The sequence below is a fragment of the Microcebus murinus genome, chromosome 13, assembly GCF_040939455.1.
Source record: "Microcebus murinus isolate Inina chromosome 13, M.murinus_Inina_mat1.0, whole genome shotgun sequence".
NCBI lineage: Eukaryota > Metazoa > Chordata > Mammalia > Primates > Cheirogaleidae > Microcebus > Microcebus murinus.
In genome coordinates, this window is record NC_134116.1 from 16839395 (window position 1) to 16860527 (window position 21133).

General features: G+C 37.4%; 1 protein-coding gene across 2 annotated transcripts in view; it reads right to left on the bottom strand.

The window, feature by feature from the left end:
* Positions 1-21133, bottom strand: part of PCCA (propionyl-CoA carboxylase subunit alpha) — a 373670-nt gene that overhangs the window by 171085 nt on the left and 181452 nt on the right. For both annotated transcript variants that reach the window (XR_012922419.1, XM_012751855.2), the window contains exon 17: positions 6303-6413. Coding sequence is in view for 1 of the 2 variants with exons in the window: in XM_012751855.2 (XP_012607309.1) it covers positions 6303-6413 (111 nt within the window). In the remaining variant the exon portion in view is untranslated. The remainder of the gene's footprint in view (positions 1-6302; positions 6414-21133) is intronic.

Genomic DNA, 21133 nt, shown 5'->3' on the forward strand with positions numbered 1-21133 from the left:
AAATTTGGTCTAGTCTTCTCAAACATATAGTTTTGAGGCATACGGGAGTCCCTAGGAGCCCTTAGGGGGTCCACAAGATCAAAATGGCTTTCTTAATAATGCTAAGATTTGTTTTGTTAAAACTCTCATTTTCTCAGGAGTATACTGTAGAGGTTCCCAGAGCCAAGGGACACATGGCATGTGATGACATCACTGCTCTCATGTCAACACATAATGGATTATCATTACTTTTAAAATGCACTAACAAATATTTTAAGGTTCCTCAGCTTAATTCATAATGGGGCAAAAATATCCATAGATATAATCACAAAAGCTCTTTGGAGTATAAAGAGGACCAGTGCTTCTCAAAGTTCACTGGGCATCAGAATCATCTGGTCTAAAGCCCCATTCCCGAGTTCCACCTGCAGAGATGCAATGGCAGAAGGAATGGGGAAGGAGACAGAAGCTGCATTTCTAACAAGCTGCAGGGTGATGCTGATGCTGCAGCTCAGCACATCTCACCTTGAATAGAACTTTTAGCCTCATGTTTATCAAGCTGTGTAAAGAAATCATTTCATAGTTCATGAAACCAGTTTAGTGGGCCATGCCCAGCAAGATAAATTATCAGAGCACTTTGAACATCGTATTTTTCACAAAAATACTGGGTGTGTTTGAGTGTTGTGTGCATACTAAGGATGTAAAGTGTATTTCTTATTGTGATTTATAATCAAAATACTTTACAATTCACTTCTTTAGATACGTATGCACAGTATTTACCATCAGCAAGGGAAAAGGTAACACGTTGACTGCAAGATGCTCAATCAGTATTTCATTTGGTCTAATCAATCACTAGCGCACCAACTCAGGCAACAGCAAGACAGCAGGCTCCCAAATAAAATCGACCATCATTCTCTCTCACAGGCAAATGGATACGATGCATATCAACTTTAACCCTTTTATCGATAGCCCACTTCAAAAAGGGAGTATCCAACAGGCCCTGTACAAGAAATTTGATCATAACTCACCTATTCTTATGATGATGGTTCTAGCCTAATGCTACTCCTGGTCACAGGCAAGAGTGGCCTTCACTTCTGCATGTTCCCCAGTGGCCTGGTACCCAGTACAGGATGTCCGCCCTAGCTCCGACCTTGGAGTCCCTTTGAAAGCTCCCCACTATTTGTCCTTTGGTGGCAGTGTGCTAGCTTGGTGTAGAGTCAGGCACACCTGCCCTCATTCTCAGCTCTAGGCTAGTAAACTAAGGCAAATGTACTTCATTCACTCGTCTGAGCAGGTTCTCATCCGTAAAGCCCTCCGCACGGGGGGAGTTGCGAATGCATGCTGACTGCTGACCCACTGGAATGCAAGTCCCATGAGGGCAGCAAATTCTTCTGTTAACTGATGAACTCTGGGGCACAGTATGGACTTAAATGCTCTAATTTTTCCTATCCCTTTTTGCAGGTGCCAATGTAAACTCTCAGAGCACTGCAAACTGACACTTGTTTTCACCTCTCTCCCAACCCTGATTAAGACTGAAAAGCAGGATTCTGGTACGTGGGGCATACAAATAGTGATGTGGCAGTAAGATCGAGAGCCTCCAGCCTGGCACCCAGGACACACACAGCTCCAGCACTCAATAGCAGCAAGTCGCCCCGACTTATTACAAGTACAGCCTCAGCCCAGGTGAAGTTCTAAGACTTTCTCAAACCCAGCTCTTGGAACCTTCCTGGTATTAAGGCTTATCACCTCTACTGTAATGTCCGTGAAGAAATGGCTGGAGAAAATGGCAGCTGTTGATTTAAGGAGGCTTACGTAGGCTTTTTGACATAGGTTGGCCTCTGTACTCCCAGAACCAAGATCACTCACTACCTTTGACCTGACAGGCTCTGTATATGACTTAAAGTTTTTCAACTTCCTCCTCATAATTATCCCTTACCTTCTTAAGCTTTTGGGGGAACAATTTCAAACAAAGGCCCCAAGCCCTAAAACACTGCTTATTATCTCCCCTTTGCTCATTAAACCAGTAATTACCAGAGGTCAAAAACATGTGGCAACACCTACAAACTTTGTGATATGCCACTATAACCTCATGCTGCAAGCCATCCTCATTTGCATGACACAATTTGTAAGAAGCCCGATCTGTGTTCTTCCCAAGTGGTTTCAGTTATAGCATTTATTTTCAATATTCATGTGGCAGTTCCCTTTAAAGGCAGAGTTGTACTGAATAATGCTGAGAAGGGTCCTGATTATGAGCCCTGCATTTTCTCTCTCTGAGGGCTCTGGCTTTCCTGACCACTGGCTTCCTGTGTAGGGTCATCTGGCTGGATCACTTCGTGGGGGAATCTTTAGGTCACTTCACTAGGCTGGTTAGATCTCTCAGAGAAGGACATTCTACTACTGTGCCTAAGGGCAGTTGTCTGCCTGTCAGCATTCTGGGATTCAACTGGAGAATAAGGGCTGGGGGAAGGACATCCCCACATTCAGTAGGCCCATGTCCCTCAACTCTGTCCAACTATGCCTGGTGTCTCTTGGTTTTCTACAGAGAATAATCTCAAAGCTTTTGCCAGGGTGGGGGAAAGACAGCAAGAGAGAGGATGCAAAGAAAACTTTACAGAGATTTTAGGCTGATGGTCCTAGCTTCAGGAATTTCCCAAGGTACCTGGAGCTAGTAAGTATTGAGACTTCTGAAGGGTTTTACAGTGTCAATGGGCTCTTAATACTTCTCAGTGTTTCCCATTGTAAGCTTAGGATTTAATTTTCTTAGGTTACTAAGTCAGTTAAGAATCATCTTTCAGCTTTTCACTTTCCAATATGCTATTTCCTGTCTTTTTCCTTGTGGGTTTGTGTTCTTAAAAAATTCAAGTTAGTGAGTTTGGGGGGTAGGAAAAAATGTGTATATTTAAGCTACCATCTTTACTTCAAAACTGGGTAAAGTACTTTTGTCAGCAATTTCCTCAAAAAGGGTGAAATATTTCTGAACCCCTCTTTAATGAAAATCTTTTTTTATATTAACAAATGAAAAGATATCTTAGTTAGGTATAGTACTCTTGAGTCAAGTTCTTTCCTGTATAGCAGATATTTTAAGGTTTTCTAACTTCCAGTTTACAAAGTATGAAGATGATCCCACAATACATTCCTTATTTATAACTTGTTTTTTCTTCTAGATGCTTTAAATTATTTGTTCTTGATATGCCTAGAGCAGTTACTTTTTTCCATTAATCCTGTCTGAAAGTCAGCAAGTCTTTCCTACAACTCAAGGCTTTCTTAAGAATAAAAAAAAAAAAAAAACTCTCCTATTATTTCTTTCAAAATTATCCTTCATTTGTCAATTTTCCTTTTCATGAAACTCCTATTATTCATTTACATGTAAAATCTTTTAGATCTTCCCTCCGTATTTTATCCTTTCCTTCATGATTTCATTCTCATTACCTTTTTACTACATATTTTGAGGTACTTCTTCCACATATTCCTTTGGGTCACTAATTTGGTTTCTAGTAGTGACCATCCTATCTTCTAATTTGCTGAAATGTTGTATTTCTCAAAATTACAGTGTTTAGTTCAAGGGTCCTCAAACTTTTTAAACAGGGGGCCAATTCACTGTCCATAAGACTGTTGGAGGTCTGGACTGTAGTTTAAAAAACTATGAACAAATTCCTATGCACTCTGAACATATCTTATTTTGAAGTAAAAAAACAAACAGGCAAAACACCCGCATGTGGCCCAAGGGCCATAGTTTGAGGACGCCTGGTTTAGTCTTTCTCCCCTAATTTAATATCCTTAAGTGTTCTTCTTATTCTTCAGCAAGGACAGTCATCTGCCTCCCATACCAATAGTTCTAAAACTGAACATCACCTCTTCTCAGGGATTCTTCTAGGTCTTCCTCCCTAAATGGGTAATTCTTTTCCTTTTTACACTAGTAGCTCTGTTTGCTGTCAATATGCAGGTCAAAGTGTTAGGCAGTGGTTTGTTGGTAAATGCTTCACAACCAACTGGGGTGTAGAGAAGAAATGCCCCAATGTGTAGCATTTGCCAATTTCCTTACAGTAAATTCTTTCTCAATGGCTAATTTCAAACATCAACATTACATCAAAGAGGATGGTTTATGAAGATGTGCACACATGGCTCTCATAAGCCAGTATGGCACCCCCATCACCCATGGGCAGAGTCCTTGAGGAGGTGCTGCAATAGTCTAAAACACCACCTCATACTTGAAGCCGTTATTAATTCCCTAAATTGGAAATGGTTTTATCTCTGCTCTCACGCTACTTTGCTTATATCTGTACTTAGCACTTACTTTACTCGGTCATATAGTGCCATTAGTTCCATGCTTATTTCTCTCATGATGCTAGCTTCTTAAGGGCAGGGAAAATATATTACTCATCTTTGATTTCCTTCTACAGCCTATATCAATTATTTGTTGAATGACATTAATGACTGAATTCAGTCCAAATATAATAGTACTACTTTTATTTTTTCATTTTATTTCTTTCCCATCCTCCCTCCCTCTCCCATGGCACTACTTTTAAAGGCACAGAAATACTTGATTAAATTCAGTGGAAAAAGAGAAGTTTCATCATGCCCTTTTGTGCTGGATCAAATATTTACCAAAAATCTGTAACTTTTCAGAAGAAATAATTCTGACAACCCCTCCTCCCTCCCCTCCTCCCCTCCCCTCCCCTTTCTTTTTACTTTCTTTTTTTTTTTTTTTGAGACAGGGTCTCACTCTGTTGCCCAGGTTAGAGTGTAGTGGCATCATCATAGCTCACTGCAATCTCAAACTCCTGGGCTTAAGTGATCCTTCTGCCTCAGCCTCCCAAAGTGCCAGGCTTACAAGTGTGAGCCAAGGCACCTGGCCTGACAACTTATTTTGATGGGGATAAATGTTGAAGTACAGCCAGGTATCACAGAAATAAGTCCAAAATATTCATTAGAGGCCAATTGAAATTATAGTTCTTAAAATATCTTCTTCCTCATTTTCCATTTATTTCAGAATAAAAATATCTTCATTTTCCATTTACTTTTCATAATCAAAGGAAAACAGCTTTTCAATATCAGAATCTAAAAACTTCAAAAGAATAATTACTTGTGCATCCTATTTTTAAAATTTTGGAAACAATCATTTTAAAGTTTAAGTCCAAGAATATTTTGTAAAACTTTCCTAATCTACAAATAAATGTGGGATAACACATATAACAAAAAATTTTAAGGCAGTCATAAAAATAGGCACTTGCCTATGAATAGTGCCTTGCATAGCTGGACAGATGGGAAGCAGATGGGTAACCCCAAAGGGGCAAAATGACCTGGCCTCCAACATATGGAGAAGATCCAGGATTAACTTCAGTTGCCACTTCCTGCTGTCTCTTTTGGACACATATATCAAACAGTCAAAGATGATACCGTTTAATATATCTAAGATCTGATCTGGGGGACACATAGGAAAGGAGAAATAGAGTAATCTGAAGAAGAAGAAGAAGAAGAATGGGAAATAGTAGCCATGACTATGTGAGTCATTTCATATACTAAAACACTTTAAATGGATAAAAAGAACAGTTGAAATTCATGAGAGAATATCTAACCCCTCATATTCCCTAAGTTCATTAGAAATGAATATAGAGGCTTCTGGCTCTCAACTGACATTTGTATCAACATTTCTATTAAGTCTCATCTAAGTCTTGTTGGTCTCTCAATATCTTGTGTTAACCATGTTTTTTTTCAATGCTCAGAGTTTTCTCTGTCTCTCACTTGATTAGCAATTTTTCTATTACATTGAAACGTTTGCTGACAACTTTGACGTGTTAAATTTCACATTTCTGCTCATTACTTTATTCAAAACTTCATTTTTTCAAAATAAAAACCATTATCTTCTTTTTCATTATCTTCATTTTTCATTAACAGCACTGGCATCCAGTGTTCTGAAATTTTCAGTACTACTTTTCAAAAAGAAAACTTTTATTAAGTCATTAAAGAAGAGTTCCTGTGTATACCCATATCAGTAAAAAATAAAAATCTGACTTGACTTTCAGAAGCCAGAAAACCAGGTATGCTAATGATCTGCCTATATGTTTTGCTTCAAAGCGCTAGACTCACAGAACATTCCACATAGTTGAATTCCTCACTCCACAAAATTGCAGATTACCACACGCATGAGTCACTCATGAACACTCAAAATCATGAATATCAATAATCTTGGATACTCTAAGAATTCTAATAAATCAAGAATAATATCAGCCACAAGGCCTTAAATTCAAAATAGAAAAAACTATGTATTAGGATAAAGTATAAAAATAACAACTTTAATACACTAAAACATTTTAATGCATACAAACCTTTAAAGCCATCAGGATATTCATCAGAGAGAAATTTAGTGCTGATGTCTCCTTTTACAAAGCGTGAGTTGATTATCACCTCTCGAAGTAAAGCAATATTATGTGTAACACCTAAAAACGAAATGATATCTGACTGAGTTGGAGAACAAGGAGTCAGTGAAAAATTGAATTCATATAATCTAGAGAAATCTATCATCAGTGTCCTATGACCTAGAACAAACTATGTAAGATTACTTATCTCCTTGACTTCAAGTAACAACAAAGACTATCCAAACTTGAGGTATTAATAAAAGCAATAAATATAAACTTAAGAAGCTTCTTATTGCCAAGTCAATTCAATGGGGATCTAAATGCCTTTTCAATAAATGGTAGAAGAACAAACAGCTATCTATCTGAGCAAAAAAGAAAATGAACTTCAACCCTAACTCACCGCATAGACAAAAAATTAACTTAAATGGATCACAAACCTAAATGTAAAACCTAAAACTATTTTAAGACTTATAGAAGTAAATATAGGGGTAAAAAATTTGTTACTTTGAGATAGGGAACAGATTCTCAGATAGTACACAAAAACCATGAACCATAAAAATATGAACAAATTGTACTGCATCAAAATGTAAAAGTCTGCTCTTCAAAAGATACAGTTAAGAAAATTAATTGGCAGGCCACAGATGGAGAGAAAATATTCAGAATACATATACTGGACAAGGAACTTGTATCTGGAATATATAAAGAACATATATACAACACAATTATAACAAACAAATCAAGTAAAAAAAATGGGCAAAAGATCTAAACAAACATTTTACAAAATGTCCAGTAACACAGGAAAAGATGTTCAATATCATTATCATCAGGGAAAAAAACATGACATACACCACCCCATACACACCAATTTATGTAGTAAAAAGGTACAAGACAGATAATAGCAAGTGTTGGTGGGGATGCAGAACAAATGGAACTGTCCCACCCTGTGTCTGCAATATAAAATGACACATACACTTTTAAACAATTTGGCAGTTTCTGGAAAAACAAACATATACTCACCATATGATTTACACAATTCTCTCCTAATTATTTACTCAAGTTAAATAAAAACATACATCTATACAAAGACTTAGCCACAAAGGATAATAGCAACTTTATTTGCAATAATCAAAACATTTAAACAACTTAAATGTCCATCAACAGGTTAATAGATTAACAAAATCGAGTTTGTACAGTGGAATTCTGTTCAGTAAGAAACAAAAAAGAAATGAGTCACTGATACATGAAATAACAAGGATGACTCTCAAAATAACACATATTGTATGAGTCCATTAATATAAAATTTTAGAAAATGCAAACCAACCTACAGTGACAGAAAGCAGACCATATGATTACATAGGGATGGGTATAGTGGGGGTAGATTGCAAAGGCCATGAGGACACTTCTGGAGGTGATAGAAATGTTCAGTTTCTTGATTGTGGTGATGGTTTCACAGGTGTTAAAACTCAACAAATTAAATACTTTAAATATTAGAAGTTTACTATATGTCAAATATACCTCAATAAATAGGAAAGAAAGAATAAAAAAGAAAAGAGAGAGAGAGAAACAGAGAAATAGAAAAGACAGACAGAAATGCAATCTAGTAGAAAAAAATTGAGCCTAGTACATAATGACTATTTCAAAGTACAGGACCATTGACTAACATGGGGGTTAGGGGTACCAACTCCCTAGTAGTCAAAAATCCACAGATAACTTTGACTCCTCCAAAACTTAAATACCACTGTTGACTAAAAGCCTTACCAGGAATAATAAATTTATACTTATTTTGTATGTTGTATTATATACTGTATTCTTATAATAATGTAAGCCAGAGAAAATAAATTATTAAGAAAATCAGGCCGGGCATGGTGGCTCATGCCTGTAATCCTAGCACTCTGGGAGGTCGAGGCAGGCGATTGCTCGAGGTCAGGAGTTCAAAACCAGCCTGAGCAAGAGTGAGACCCCGTCTCTACTATAAATAGGAAGAAATTAATTGGATAACTAATATATATATAGAAAAAATTAGCCAGGCATGGTGGTGCATGCCTGTAGTCCCAGCTATCTGGGAGGCTGAGGCAGGAGGATTGCTTGAGCCCAGGAGTTTGAGGTTGCTGTGAGCTAGGCTGATGCCACGGCACTCACTCTAGCCTGGGCAACAAAGTGAGACTCTGTCTCAAAAAGAAAAGAAAATCATAAGGAAAATGTATTTACTATTCATTAAGTGGAAGTGGATCTTCATAAAGGTTTTCATCTCTGTCTTCACACTCAGTAGAGTGAGGAGGAGGAAGAGGAGAGGTTGGTCTTGCCGTGGCAGAGGTATAGGAAGTGGAAGGAGAGACCGGGAGGCAGGCTCACTCAGTGTAACTTTATGGAAATACATTGTAATTCATCTGACTCTTGCTTTTTCATTTCTCTAAAAATGTTTCTATACAGTAACAATCCTCCTTCCATCATTTGCTTTAATTGGGCCCATATCATACAATGATCATAAAAGAAGTCAAATGTCATAAAATAAGTCAAAAGCAGTCCTTCATAATTAGAACCCTTCTGCCAGACTGTCTAATGTCAATCTGCTTTCTGGCACTACTTCTTCTATGTCTTTTTCCTCATCATTTGGCACTGGGTCAGAAGCACTCATCTCCACCAAGTCATCTTCCATTAATTCCTTTGGAGTGGTGGCTATCAGTTCTTGAATTTCTCCAAGATTCTTATCTTGAAACCCTTCACTGCCCCCACCCCCACCCCCACCTTTTTTGCTACATCCACAATCTTTCATGATTTCCTTGACTGGCTCTGTCGTCAATCCTGTGGATTCATGCACAACACCTGGACACAGTTTTCTCTAGCAGGAATTTGTCGTTTTGGACTTGATGGCTTTCATGGCTTTTTCTATGACAATGATAGCATCTTTGATGGTATAATCTTTTCAGACTTTTACGTTCTATCAGGGTTCTCTTCCATACTTTGTTGGCATTAAATTCTCCAGCTTTGAATCCTTTACGTTCCTTTTGCTTTAAGTTGTGACATAATGACCTCACTTTTTTCCAAATCATGTTAGAGTCTGTAACTATGCCTTTCTTATGTCAATCTTGTACCCACATAAAAGTTGCATTTTCAATGCACGGTACAAAGGTATTTTGCAAAAAGTACAAGATTTTCATGCCTTCTGGAGTGGCTGTAGCAACTAATTCATGAATTTCCTTCTTTTTTTTATTTTCCTCTATGGTCCTTACACTGGATTCATTTATCTTGAAATGATGGGCAACAGCAGCTGCAGACCTCAATCTATGGTATATATCAAGCAATTCAACTTTTTCTTATAATGTCATGACTTTTCTCTACTTCTTGGGAGCACTTCCGGCATCACTAGTGACATTTCATATGGGCCCCGTAGTGTTATCCATGGTCTATGGTATTGCACTATAAACATGATGAAAAGTACTCAAGAACCAAGAGGGATCGCTTTTTACTGAGACATACAATCTACCATATGGATGAACTGCTCATACAAATAATCAGCATCACATGGTGTTTTTTTTAATTAACATTAAATGTTTTATTATTCAAATTATTTATTTTTTTAATTTATTTTTTCCAGCATTTTATGGGGGTACAAATGTTAAGGTTATGTATATTTCCCTTGCCCCCCCCCTTGCAACACTTGAGCTCACTTAAACAACAACAGGAGGTGGCTATAAAATTATTACAGTAGTACAGTATATATATAATTTTATGCATTTATGATTTAATACTGCATCTTTACATTTGTTTACATTTCTCACGTGAATGGCACAATATATGGTCTCTGTGTGCCTAAGTTTTGATAAATATTAAGTTTTTATAATAGATTTAAATTTTGAAATAGGCTAGTGTCTACATGTGTTTTATATATTCATGACAGTATCTTTTTCTTAATTTTTTTTGATATTTCTAGGCTACATGGTTTGTCTGCAAGTTTTTTCAAATTGTCACTAATCTCCAAAAAGTTTTCCATGTATTGACAAATATCCATAAGTGGGCCAGTACAATTTAAACCTGTGTTGTTCCAGGGTCAACTGTAAAATCAAAATATGTAACTGCCGTAAGAGGGATTTTAAAAATGTTGAGAATGTGATACAAAAAGGTTTTATGAGGAATGGAGTATTTAATCTTGGTCATCTTAATTACAGAGATGTTAAATGGGAATAAAAGGAAATGTGAGAAAGCACGTAACCACCAGGGAAGGCAGGAATTGCATCAGGCTTTCACAAGAAGAGTAGGTGACTGCAGCACAAATTAACTGAAGAGGCAATAAATATTAATAGAAGTTTGTTCATTCCTTCCAATTTCTTTGGCCCACTTTTGTATGATTCTAATCGGTACCACTATGCTGCATAACAAACCTACAAAGTCTGATTTTGCCATTCAAATCTCATGGAATCCTCACTTTTACAACAATAATTATAAAGTAAGCAGAGAATCAGACACTCAAGTTCAAGTACTGGTCTACCTCTTATCTTCTATAGGTTTTTAAACTCTCAGAGCTTTATAGTTTTCTCATTAGTAAACTGTTAACAATAATAGAACCTATTTTGCATGATTGTCAGCAGGATAAATGAGATAATGCTTGATGTAATTCTAGGCACTCAAAAAGGTACATTACTATCCTTTTACATGAGAATAAACACAGAGCATAAGACAAAAATGTAATTAATAAAACATAAGACAAAAGTTGTACTGCATCCTAAGCTTCAGCACTGACCTACCTAACTTCCTTCCAGGTTCATGCTTGGTTAAGATGGAACTTCTCAAATCTAGGTTCATACTATTTGTATTTAGAGGGTATAACTCTCATATAAGGCTGGGATCAGCAAAATATGGTCTGTAGGCCAAATGTGGCCTACTACCTATTCTGTAAGTAAAGTTTTATTAGAACACAGCCAGCCTCATTGTTTGCATGCAGCTGTTTTCATGCTACAATAGCAGAGTAGAGCAGTTGTAACAGAAACCGTATGGCCCACAGAGTCTAAAACATTTACCAGCTAGCCCTTTAATCTGAGCAAGCCAATCTATCTATATCAACATTTATTTTACACCTATTACTTGTGCAGCAATTAGATATCATGGTAAGGAAAATGAGAACACACAATAGGGTACCTGCTTTTGAGAAACTTTGAGTAACTAGTTATAGAATAAGAAAACTACAAAGAACAAAGGGACCATAAAAACAAGAAAATTTTGATCCAGAGAGACTGAGTAAATTACTTAAAATTTTGTATCACAAAAGTTACATAAACAATTTTTAAAATACAGAGATTTATTGTGATAGATTGCTAGTTTATCCTAAAACCTGCTTTTCGTTTTTCCACAATAACAGAGTTTTAGATGAGCAAAAGACCAGCCAGACACAGACTCCATTTTCCCATCTAGCTCATAGCTAGACATAACAAACTCATTCTGAGACAACGGAACATAAGTTAAAGTGATGTATCCAAGTCCTGAGTCACTAACTTATTTAAAAAGTCCCTTGCTTGGACTTCCTTTCTTTCCCTCTTACTTTGGGCTTCCTGATGTAGCAGGAACTCAGCTTTAGCAATGCAAATGAAGTGCAGCATCAAGATGGGGTGTGTGTATGTGTCAGGCTTTGAATGACCTCATGAAGCTCACTTGGCCTCCATGAGCATGAACCATGAATGCTACATGAGCAGTAAATTTCTAACGTATTTATACCACTGTATTCAGAAATCTTTGTTATAGCAGGCAAACCTGTACCCTAATGTACGAGCATGGGGCAGAAGGGCATACTGTTTCAATATGACTTTCCACCTCTTAGCTAACCAATCTTTACACTTTGATATGTACATCCTTCCAGGACTTTTTCTATGCATCTCTTTATACTAGACCACATATGCAACTGTATGAAAAATTCTGAGCATCTCTGTTCCTGATTCAGAAGACACTATGTATTTAAATTTTATAAAAGCCACTTCTCAATCTATCCAAACTATCTTAGATCATTTAGAGAAACTTCCAAATTCAAACATTAATGATATTCCTTTAGCTATACAAATATTCCATGGAAGAAGTTATCACATATATCATAATAGATCATTAGAGTATATACATATCACAAATTATTTCATACACATACACTCATTTTTATACTACATGCCTGTGAGAAATGCACAACTATCTCAAGCTTGTTCCATGGGTAACGAGTTAGCCCATATCTAATAACTAATGTTTCTAAGGGCTTTTTATAAATAAGTATTTCTTTATGTGGAAAGTACTGGAAGGTGTAAGAAACTTCTGAAGACATCAATATACCTAAGGAATCATTGAAAAAAAATGTGGCATTTACCCATATTATAGGTGGCATTTGGACAAATAAAAATAAAGAACAACTGAAGGCAATATACTAGGATGTTTAGAAAGACAAATAAGGTAGGCAAAAGTGTTAAAGGATCCTTGAAAGAGGTCAGGCTATATAAGGGAAATTAATCCCTTGATTGTATGTTTCACAAATAGACAAAACTAAAGCACTTTTGAAGAAGAAAAGGGACATGGTTTGCCAGAGAGGTGCACATGCATAGGAAACGGCAGCTGTGGTGTTTCAGGAAGAGGAAAGCATTTATAACCTACGCAGATTTTCCTGGCTGGGAAAGAAACCAGAGAAAAACACAAAAGGACCCAGAGATGAGTAGTTGAAATTTGGGCACTATTATGGAGGAACTTAAAGTGCTTAAGAATTTTCACTGTTTTAAAAAGCATATGGTCACCACCAGGTACTTCTGTGGAGAAGACTAAAAGGACACCATGGCTTAAATGTAGGAGCACAGGAGAGGGGTACTAGATGCAGCAGAAAAGTCAAAGGTGCATTCAGGGTCTGACAGGCCACACAAAGGTTTCACTGTCCCAAGCAACCAGAATGACTGAAGGAGGGCAGATATGACTAGAATTATGCAGGAATCGCACAGGCTGATACATGGAAAAGGGATTAGAGAGGGGCAAGAGGAAAGATGGGGGAATTCCTTGGCTGACAACTGCAGAGACATGATGAAAACAGCAAGGCAGGGGTCCACAGAACGCTGACAATACAGATGGGAAAAGTAGCTGGACTTGAGAGAGATTCAGGAGGCAGACAAGGGCTGATGTCAAGGATGGGAGATAACCACAGCACCCAAATTTCTTGCTCTGCAACATGAGAGAAGGTACCATTTGCAGAGAAGAAAGGTGTTGAGAGGAAAACATCTGACTCATGCGAGCAAGTTAAATTTGAGATGCCTGTGAGATGATGTCTGAATGATTAGAGATCAGAAGAGCAGGCAGATTAGAAGGTACACATCAGAATCCAGACGTTTTCTGACGATGGGGGTGGACATCCACGCAAAGGAACCCACAACAGAGTGAGAAAGGGGAAATGCAAAATAAAACCAGCAATATACAATTTATTCACATACTATAATGACTGGAGTTTTAGGAAAAATAAGATCCTAAGGGAAGGACTGGAAAGGGTGAAAGTTAGAAGATCATGGTGCAACAGTAATTTCAAAAAAAAGTTGTCATTATGTACAAATTAACAATTCAGAATATTTCAACTTACAAGTTTTTTTGCAAATAATAAATAAGATAGCAAGATAATCTCTTCCCTCCCCTAGTTAAATAAAAATACTGTTAGCTTATATCCTTAATATTCATATTTATTAAATAATTTTATGGGCTTTCCTATCACAGCCTGGTACTCGTATACATTTTCTAGCTCTGTGTGTCGCCAATGTCAAATCAGTTGGAATGATATCCTATTTTCAGTAGACTACAATATAGCTTTCAGAAATAGTTAATGATAATTGGGACAAAAATAAGATTTTCTGGTCCAGCAAGGCAGCTCACACCTGTAATCCTAGCACTCTGGGAGGCCGAGGCAGGAGGATCACTCAAGGTCAGGAGTTCGAAACCAGCCAGAGCAAGAGTGAGACCTCGTCTCTACTAAAAATAGAAAGAAATTAGCCAAACAACTAAAATATATAGAAAAAATTAGCCGAGCATTGTGGCACATGCCTGTAGTCCCAGCTACTCGGGAGGCTGAGGCAGGAGGATTGCTTGAGTCCAGGAGTTTGAGGTTGCTGTGAGCTAGGCTGATGCCACAGCACACTAGCCTGGGCAACAGGGCAAGACTCTGTCTCAAAAAAAAAAAAAAAAAAAGATTTTCGGATGCTCAGTGATCAATTCATGACTGATGACATCCAAAAAATTAAAATGCATGCAGTTTTACAAGATAAATGATCTGGTATATTTTTCACTCCATATTCAAAGTTGAAATAAGTATTGATTTTAGAATATGTAATTCACAGGAACTATAAGCAAATATTCATTTACATTTAAATATCAAAGAGCAGAGCCATTCAAGCACATAAATGAAGCATGGACTTTAAAATCTTTCTACCTGATTAGTAAGTAGAGCATGAAAATATAGACTTTTATCTCACTAAATGTTTCAAAAATAAAATTAAAATACAAAAACATTTTCTCTTTAATGTTCTCTGAATAAAAGATTACATATTACTATGCAAAATCAAATCATTATCTGTTTTTCTTTCCTAAGAACTATATAGTGAAATAATGGTTCATGATAGACAACTAATATCTAGGTGCCTCAACTGACTGCTCCAAAAACTACTGTACATTAATTCTAAAGCCAAAATTGGAATAATCAGAAAATTATTTTATACCTAAAGCACAAAAGATCAGACAGCTGGGAAAAAATCATTAAACTATTAAAAAGAGTTGTATATATTTGAAAGTTACCATTTTGCATTTGGTTTATTTCTTTCCATATCCCAGGAAAGACAATGCTATTTGAACAGATCCTTGTTTAAACAGTAAGTGGACAGTGGAGGTATTCTTTGAGAGTTAGTTTATAACTTCAAGGATATTATTAATCACATACTCATAAAAATTATGACTGGGAGTTTTAGATTGGGAATTGAGGATGACCTCTGCCAAAGTTCACCAGGTCCCATCTGTATGGGAAATCATGACCAGGCCACAGAAGAGAGGCCCCTAGGAGCAGCCTTCTCCTGACTACCTGCTGGTTCCAAAACACTGCCCAGACATTAGCTACACATGCTGCCAGGATCAAACGGGGGCCAGAAAGCATTGCTTATTTCATGAAGACTTAGAAATTAACTTTACCCAAACTACATTTTTGCTCTAAAGTTTCTCTGTCTTAAAAGCTCACAATCAGCTCAGGAAAAAAATACTCACATTTGAACACTTAAGCAGTTACCAAACAAGACAGTAAATTGTCATTCCTTTCCTGCCCTTCATAAAGCAAGTTTTTAACCTGTCTACCCTTTAGAATTAGCCAGATGAATAATATACAAGGAAAAATCTCAAGGGCTTCTCTGTTTTTATTCTTCAAATGTTTGGGGCAGGGGACGGGATGTTCTTCCATTTTAAACTTTTCATTTTGGAATGATTTAAGAAAAAATTTTAAATAGTACAGAGAGTTACAGTATATCTTTTACCCATATTTGCCAAATGATAACATCCTACCATATTTATTTGTTTATCACTAATTTTCTCTCTGTGTATATATAATACACATAATTTTCTTTCTTAAACATTTGAGGGTAAACTGCACACAAGATGCCATTCTACCTCTAAATATTTCAGTGTATGCTTCCTAAAGTCAAGCTTCTTCCGTAATCACAGTATAAGGATCAAAATCAGAAAAGTCTAACATTGATGATATTACCATTATCTAATCTACAGACCTTATTCAAGTTTCACCAATTGTCCCACTTATGACCTTTACTACAAAAGAAAAACATTTTTTTCTGGTCCAGGATCTAACGCAGGATCACACATTGCATTTAGTTGTCATATGTCTTTAGTTTCCTTTGATCTTGAGAAGTTGTTCGACTTTTGTGTTTCTTGACCTTGACACGTTTGAAGAGTAAAAGCCATTTATTTTGTAGATTGTCTTTCAATTTGGTTTGTCTGATGTTTCCTCATGATTATATTCAGGTTGCACATTTTTGGCAAGAATATCATAGAATTGATGTTGTGTTCTTCTCACAACATTCTATCAAGAGGGACCTGGTGCTGATTTGCCCCATTACCAGTTGGTTAATTTTGATCACTTGATCACAGGGAAGTCACCAGTCTTCCCTGTTGTAACAGCACTCATTTTCCCATTGTAATGAGTAAGTATCTTATGTGGACATATTAGGAAACTATGCCAGTATCTGTTTCACATATTTTCACCCGCAAATATTTGCATCCATTGATGATTCTTACCTAAACAACTTGGTGCATGCCAAATGGTGATTTTTCTACATTTATTAGTTAAAAATCTACTAGAAGGAAGAGCTGTGCCTTTTCCCCCATTTATCTCACCAGTCTATGTCAGTATTAACTCATGAGCTCTTAGTTTATTCCATGGATTATAATCCATTAAAAGCATGATTTATTTTCTTGCTGATGGTTTCCCAAATTTGGCCAGTGGGAGCTCCTTTAAGCTAGCTGTGTCTTTTTGACAAATTATTATTATTTTTTTTTTTTTAGCATTTTCTCACTTAAACATCTTGTGTTTAGGGCTCATCTTGTGCTCTTCCTGAAATGGGCCATTTTATCACAGAGCCTTGGTTCCATTTACAGGACAATGGTATTTAGAAAACAAGATCTAGGTGCTTGGTGTGCTCAAACTATGGGCATCAATGCTAGTATGACCTCTCAGTGGGGCAACAATCTCAATCAAGGGGAATTTGTCCCGCAGGGGATGTATGGCAATGGCTGGAAATACTTGGTTGTCACAACTAGACACTACTCTCATTTAGTGGGTAGAGGACAAGGATGTTGATAAACATCCTACAATGCATAGCACAGCACCCCCAACAACAAAGAACTTGCTGCCTCAAAATGTCCAGAGGGCCAAGGTGAGAAATCCTTAGCTAGATAGATCATATGTATACATGCACAGACACAAACATGTACTTACCTACTTACTAGTCTAAGTTAAAATTCATGAATTCACACTAGTGAACCCAGTCACAATCCAGCACCACAGGGTTCATTATACCCTTAGGCATTCCCACATCTATAACTGGCTTCTCTAACAATGAGAAACTTGGCTATTATTGTCTACAATTTATGTATTTATTTCCTCAATCCCAAAATATACATAAACTGGCTTCAAAACTGCTAAGTCATAAACTATGAAAACCAAACCTACTAACTAAAGTTTACTTTTTGTTTCTATATATTTTGTCTTGGGACCGAGGGTACACAGTAAAGATACTGTTAAAGTTATTTCGATTAGTTTTATTTTTTTCCTGTACCTTTGTCATGATTATATTATTCATCTGCAATATACAACAGTCTTGTCCATTTCTTTCTGTTTGTATTTCATTTTGAGTTTTCCCCACTAAAATGCTGACAATTTTATAAATATTAACATGAATCTAAAAGAATCATATGAAAATATATAATCAAAGAAGTCTTACCCCTCCAACCCCATTTACCTTGTTCCCCCTTCCCCAATCACTTCCAACACAGACACAGACCAAGGCCTGCCCAGGAGGGTCTGCAGGTGAGCAGATGATGGTGCCTTAGAGCAATGAAAACAATGAAGTAGGGAAAAGAGGGAATGAAAGAAAGAGGTATACATGAGTCCTCGGACAGACTCATGCTGGATTTTGCAGGCCATGTGAAGGCAATGGGAAGATACTAAAGGGTTTTAAGCAGGGAGGGGACCATGATATTGTGACATAATAAGAAATATATATTTGGTCTTTGTCTCCAGTTCCTGGGAAAGAGCTCCTAAAACCCTTGAAATTTCCTGATTGAGAGGAATGAAAGGAGTCTTTTGTTCATCACAATAAGCTCCTTTCAGACAAACCTGAGGTTATGCTAATGAGATGACTCTTGGAGGGAGGGTGGCTAGCTGCCAGAGGAACCAACCTGGAGATTAGAAGGCTTCAACTTTAGCCCTACCCACCACACCTCAGAAGTAGAGAGGGGCTGAGGAAGATTTAATCACAATGGCCCATGATAGAATCAGTCATGCCTGCCTAAGGGGGCCTCCATAAAAAACCTAAAGGGCAGGCTTCAGAGAACTTCTGGGGCGGTGGGTCCATGAGCTGTTGAGAGGGTGGCACACCTGGAGAGGGCATGGAAACTTGGCACCCCTCCCCCACAACTGGCCCTGTGCTTCTCTTCCACTTGGCTGTTCATAATACACCAATAATAGAAAGCAAAGTGTTTCCCTGAGTTCTGTGAGCAATTATTATGAACCGTGAAACCTGAGGAAGCAAATGTGGGAACTAACAATTTATAGACAGTCAGAGTGGAGGCAGCAACTTGGGACTTGTGAGCAGCATCTGAAGTGGGGGCAGTCTTATGGGACTCAGCCCTCAATCTGTGGGTCTCACACTACTCCAGGTAGACAGTGTCAGAACTGAACTGACCTGAATTGTAGGATACCTTGTGCATGTCTGCAGAGAACTGCTTGTGGGCATTAAGGTGGACTCCCCACAGTTGGTCCCAGAAGGGTTGAGAATCAAGAGAAAAAAGTATTTTCCATTTATGATAATTAGTTCATCTTATTTAGATGAAGTGGATGGAGGCAGCCCCTTTAGAATGCCTTTGAGACCACTTTTCCACAGGATACTTCAGGAATTCTGCATCCATCACTGGAAGTACAAGTTTCTGGTTTCCCCTTATCCTTGAAACCTCTGCTGGCACCCTCACCTCCCTGAAATACCTCTTCCCTCTTTTGCAAGCCATTCTACACTATCTGTTCAGATTGCTCCTCCCAGATTAGTCAGGTTTACAGTTGTTTGGTATTGTCATGGAACATTCCATCCACCTCCTCCCCTCACCTAAAAAACTCAATTCCCTCAAGAACCTAAAGGCTTCTCCCGCAGCCCTCAGGCACTTTCTCACAATCCACTGCCACTTCTAAAATATGACCTCTTCTAATCCTTAAAGAAACTTCTGCTAACCTTGAGGCTCGGTTTATCGGGCTATAAATTCTTCTTTAATTCCTTGTCATTTGTCAACATGTATGCCACAACCCAATATTCATTAACGAATTTGTTACCTGACCCACAATCTTTCTTCCAATCCTAATTCATGTTGTCACCTATGTGGGTGGCCCATGCAACATGCTCAGCTCTCAATTCTTTGGATCTCATCCAAATAATCTAGTCCCATTCTCACATCCTGAAATCGTCTAATCCTCAATAACCAGGCCACACTCAAAATCACCAATTCAAACAATACTTCATTCCAACCACAACCCCCTTCCTTCAAGTTACTTCCCAAGTGCCTTCAGCTGGACCAACACTGACACCTGCAATCTAGAATGTGGGGCATTCTACAAATCAACTCCCCAGACTCTTCTAAAAATTAATGAAATGAAATACAAAAGAGGGCAAGATACTAAAGAGACCTAACCAAAGACATTGTATAAACTTTAGACGACTAATGGGGTTAAAAAAAAAAAATTAAAAAGACACTTTAAGGGACAACTGGGGAGACTTGAATATGGACAATACATTAGATTGCTATTAATTTTCTTTGGTGTGATAATAATATTGGGGTTTTATGGGAACATGATCTTTCAAATAAGATGCATGGTGAAGTATTTAGGAGTGATGTGTCATGATGCTTGCAACTTTCTTTCAAATAGAGAAAAAAAAACAGAAGAGAATTGAAGGAAGAAAAGAAGGAGGAAGAAGAGGAAGTGTGAGAAAGAAGGAAGAAAAGGGAGAAATGGTTAAACAATTTGTTTAACCATTAAAGTTTAACCATTAATCTAGGTGAAGAGTATATAGGTGTGCACCATACTATACATTCAACTTTTCTCTAGGTTTGAAAGTACCAAAAACAGAAAGTCCAGGGGAAATGTATCAAGAAAAACCCTATTTGATAAATCCTCTGGGATTTAAAAAAAAAAAAAAAACAAATCTGATGTGTATACATTCACACCTTTCTCTGTGCTCAGCCAAACATAATTAAAAGTATTTTAGGGTAGAAAGGGAGTTTAAGTAATATGAGAATGTACTGCAGATTATTCTGCAAAATGCTTTTCTACTTTAACAATACATATAGGGACATGCCTCCACATCACAGCTACATAGTATTTTATAGTAAAAAAATGCACTGTAATTTATCTAATCATTCATGCATTTAGTGGACACTGTGGTTGGTCAGCATTTTGGCTGCTACAAACAATGCTGTTGTAGATGTCCTGGTGGACATCAACTCACAATTCTGCCTTTTAACTCTATAGGAAAAGATTCCCGAAAGATGAACAGCTGGGTCGAAAGGGATGTACTTTTATTTTAACATCTAATGCCAGATTATTTTCCCAAAAGACCACAGCAAGTCACACTCCAAAGATGCCCATCCCCTTTATTTCACCTGCACGGTAAGTTACCAGTCTTTTAAAAAAATCCTGTCACTCTGCAGGTCATTTGAAGGCAGCACAAAGTGAGATACTCTTAAAAGTCACCTGTGAGTCCTAAGTCAGTACTCATACTCCTTTCAAAGGACCAAAAGGGAGAGGAGAGAAAAGAAAGATATACTGCCCGCCTCCTTAAACTCCCACTATATTTTTTCACCCAACTACAGCAACTACAAAGTGATATGATGCTTCTTTGTTCATGTGTTTCTCATACCACGTACACTAAAAACTCCTTGAAATCAGGGATAGGAAATCACTCACTCAACAAACATTCATTAATCACCTACCATGTGTCAGACAGGCTTAACATTAGGAATACACATGCAAATGAGATAAAGGCCATCATCAGTGC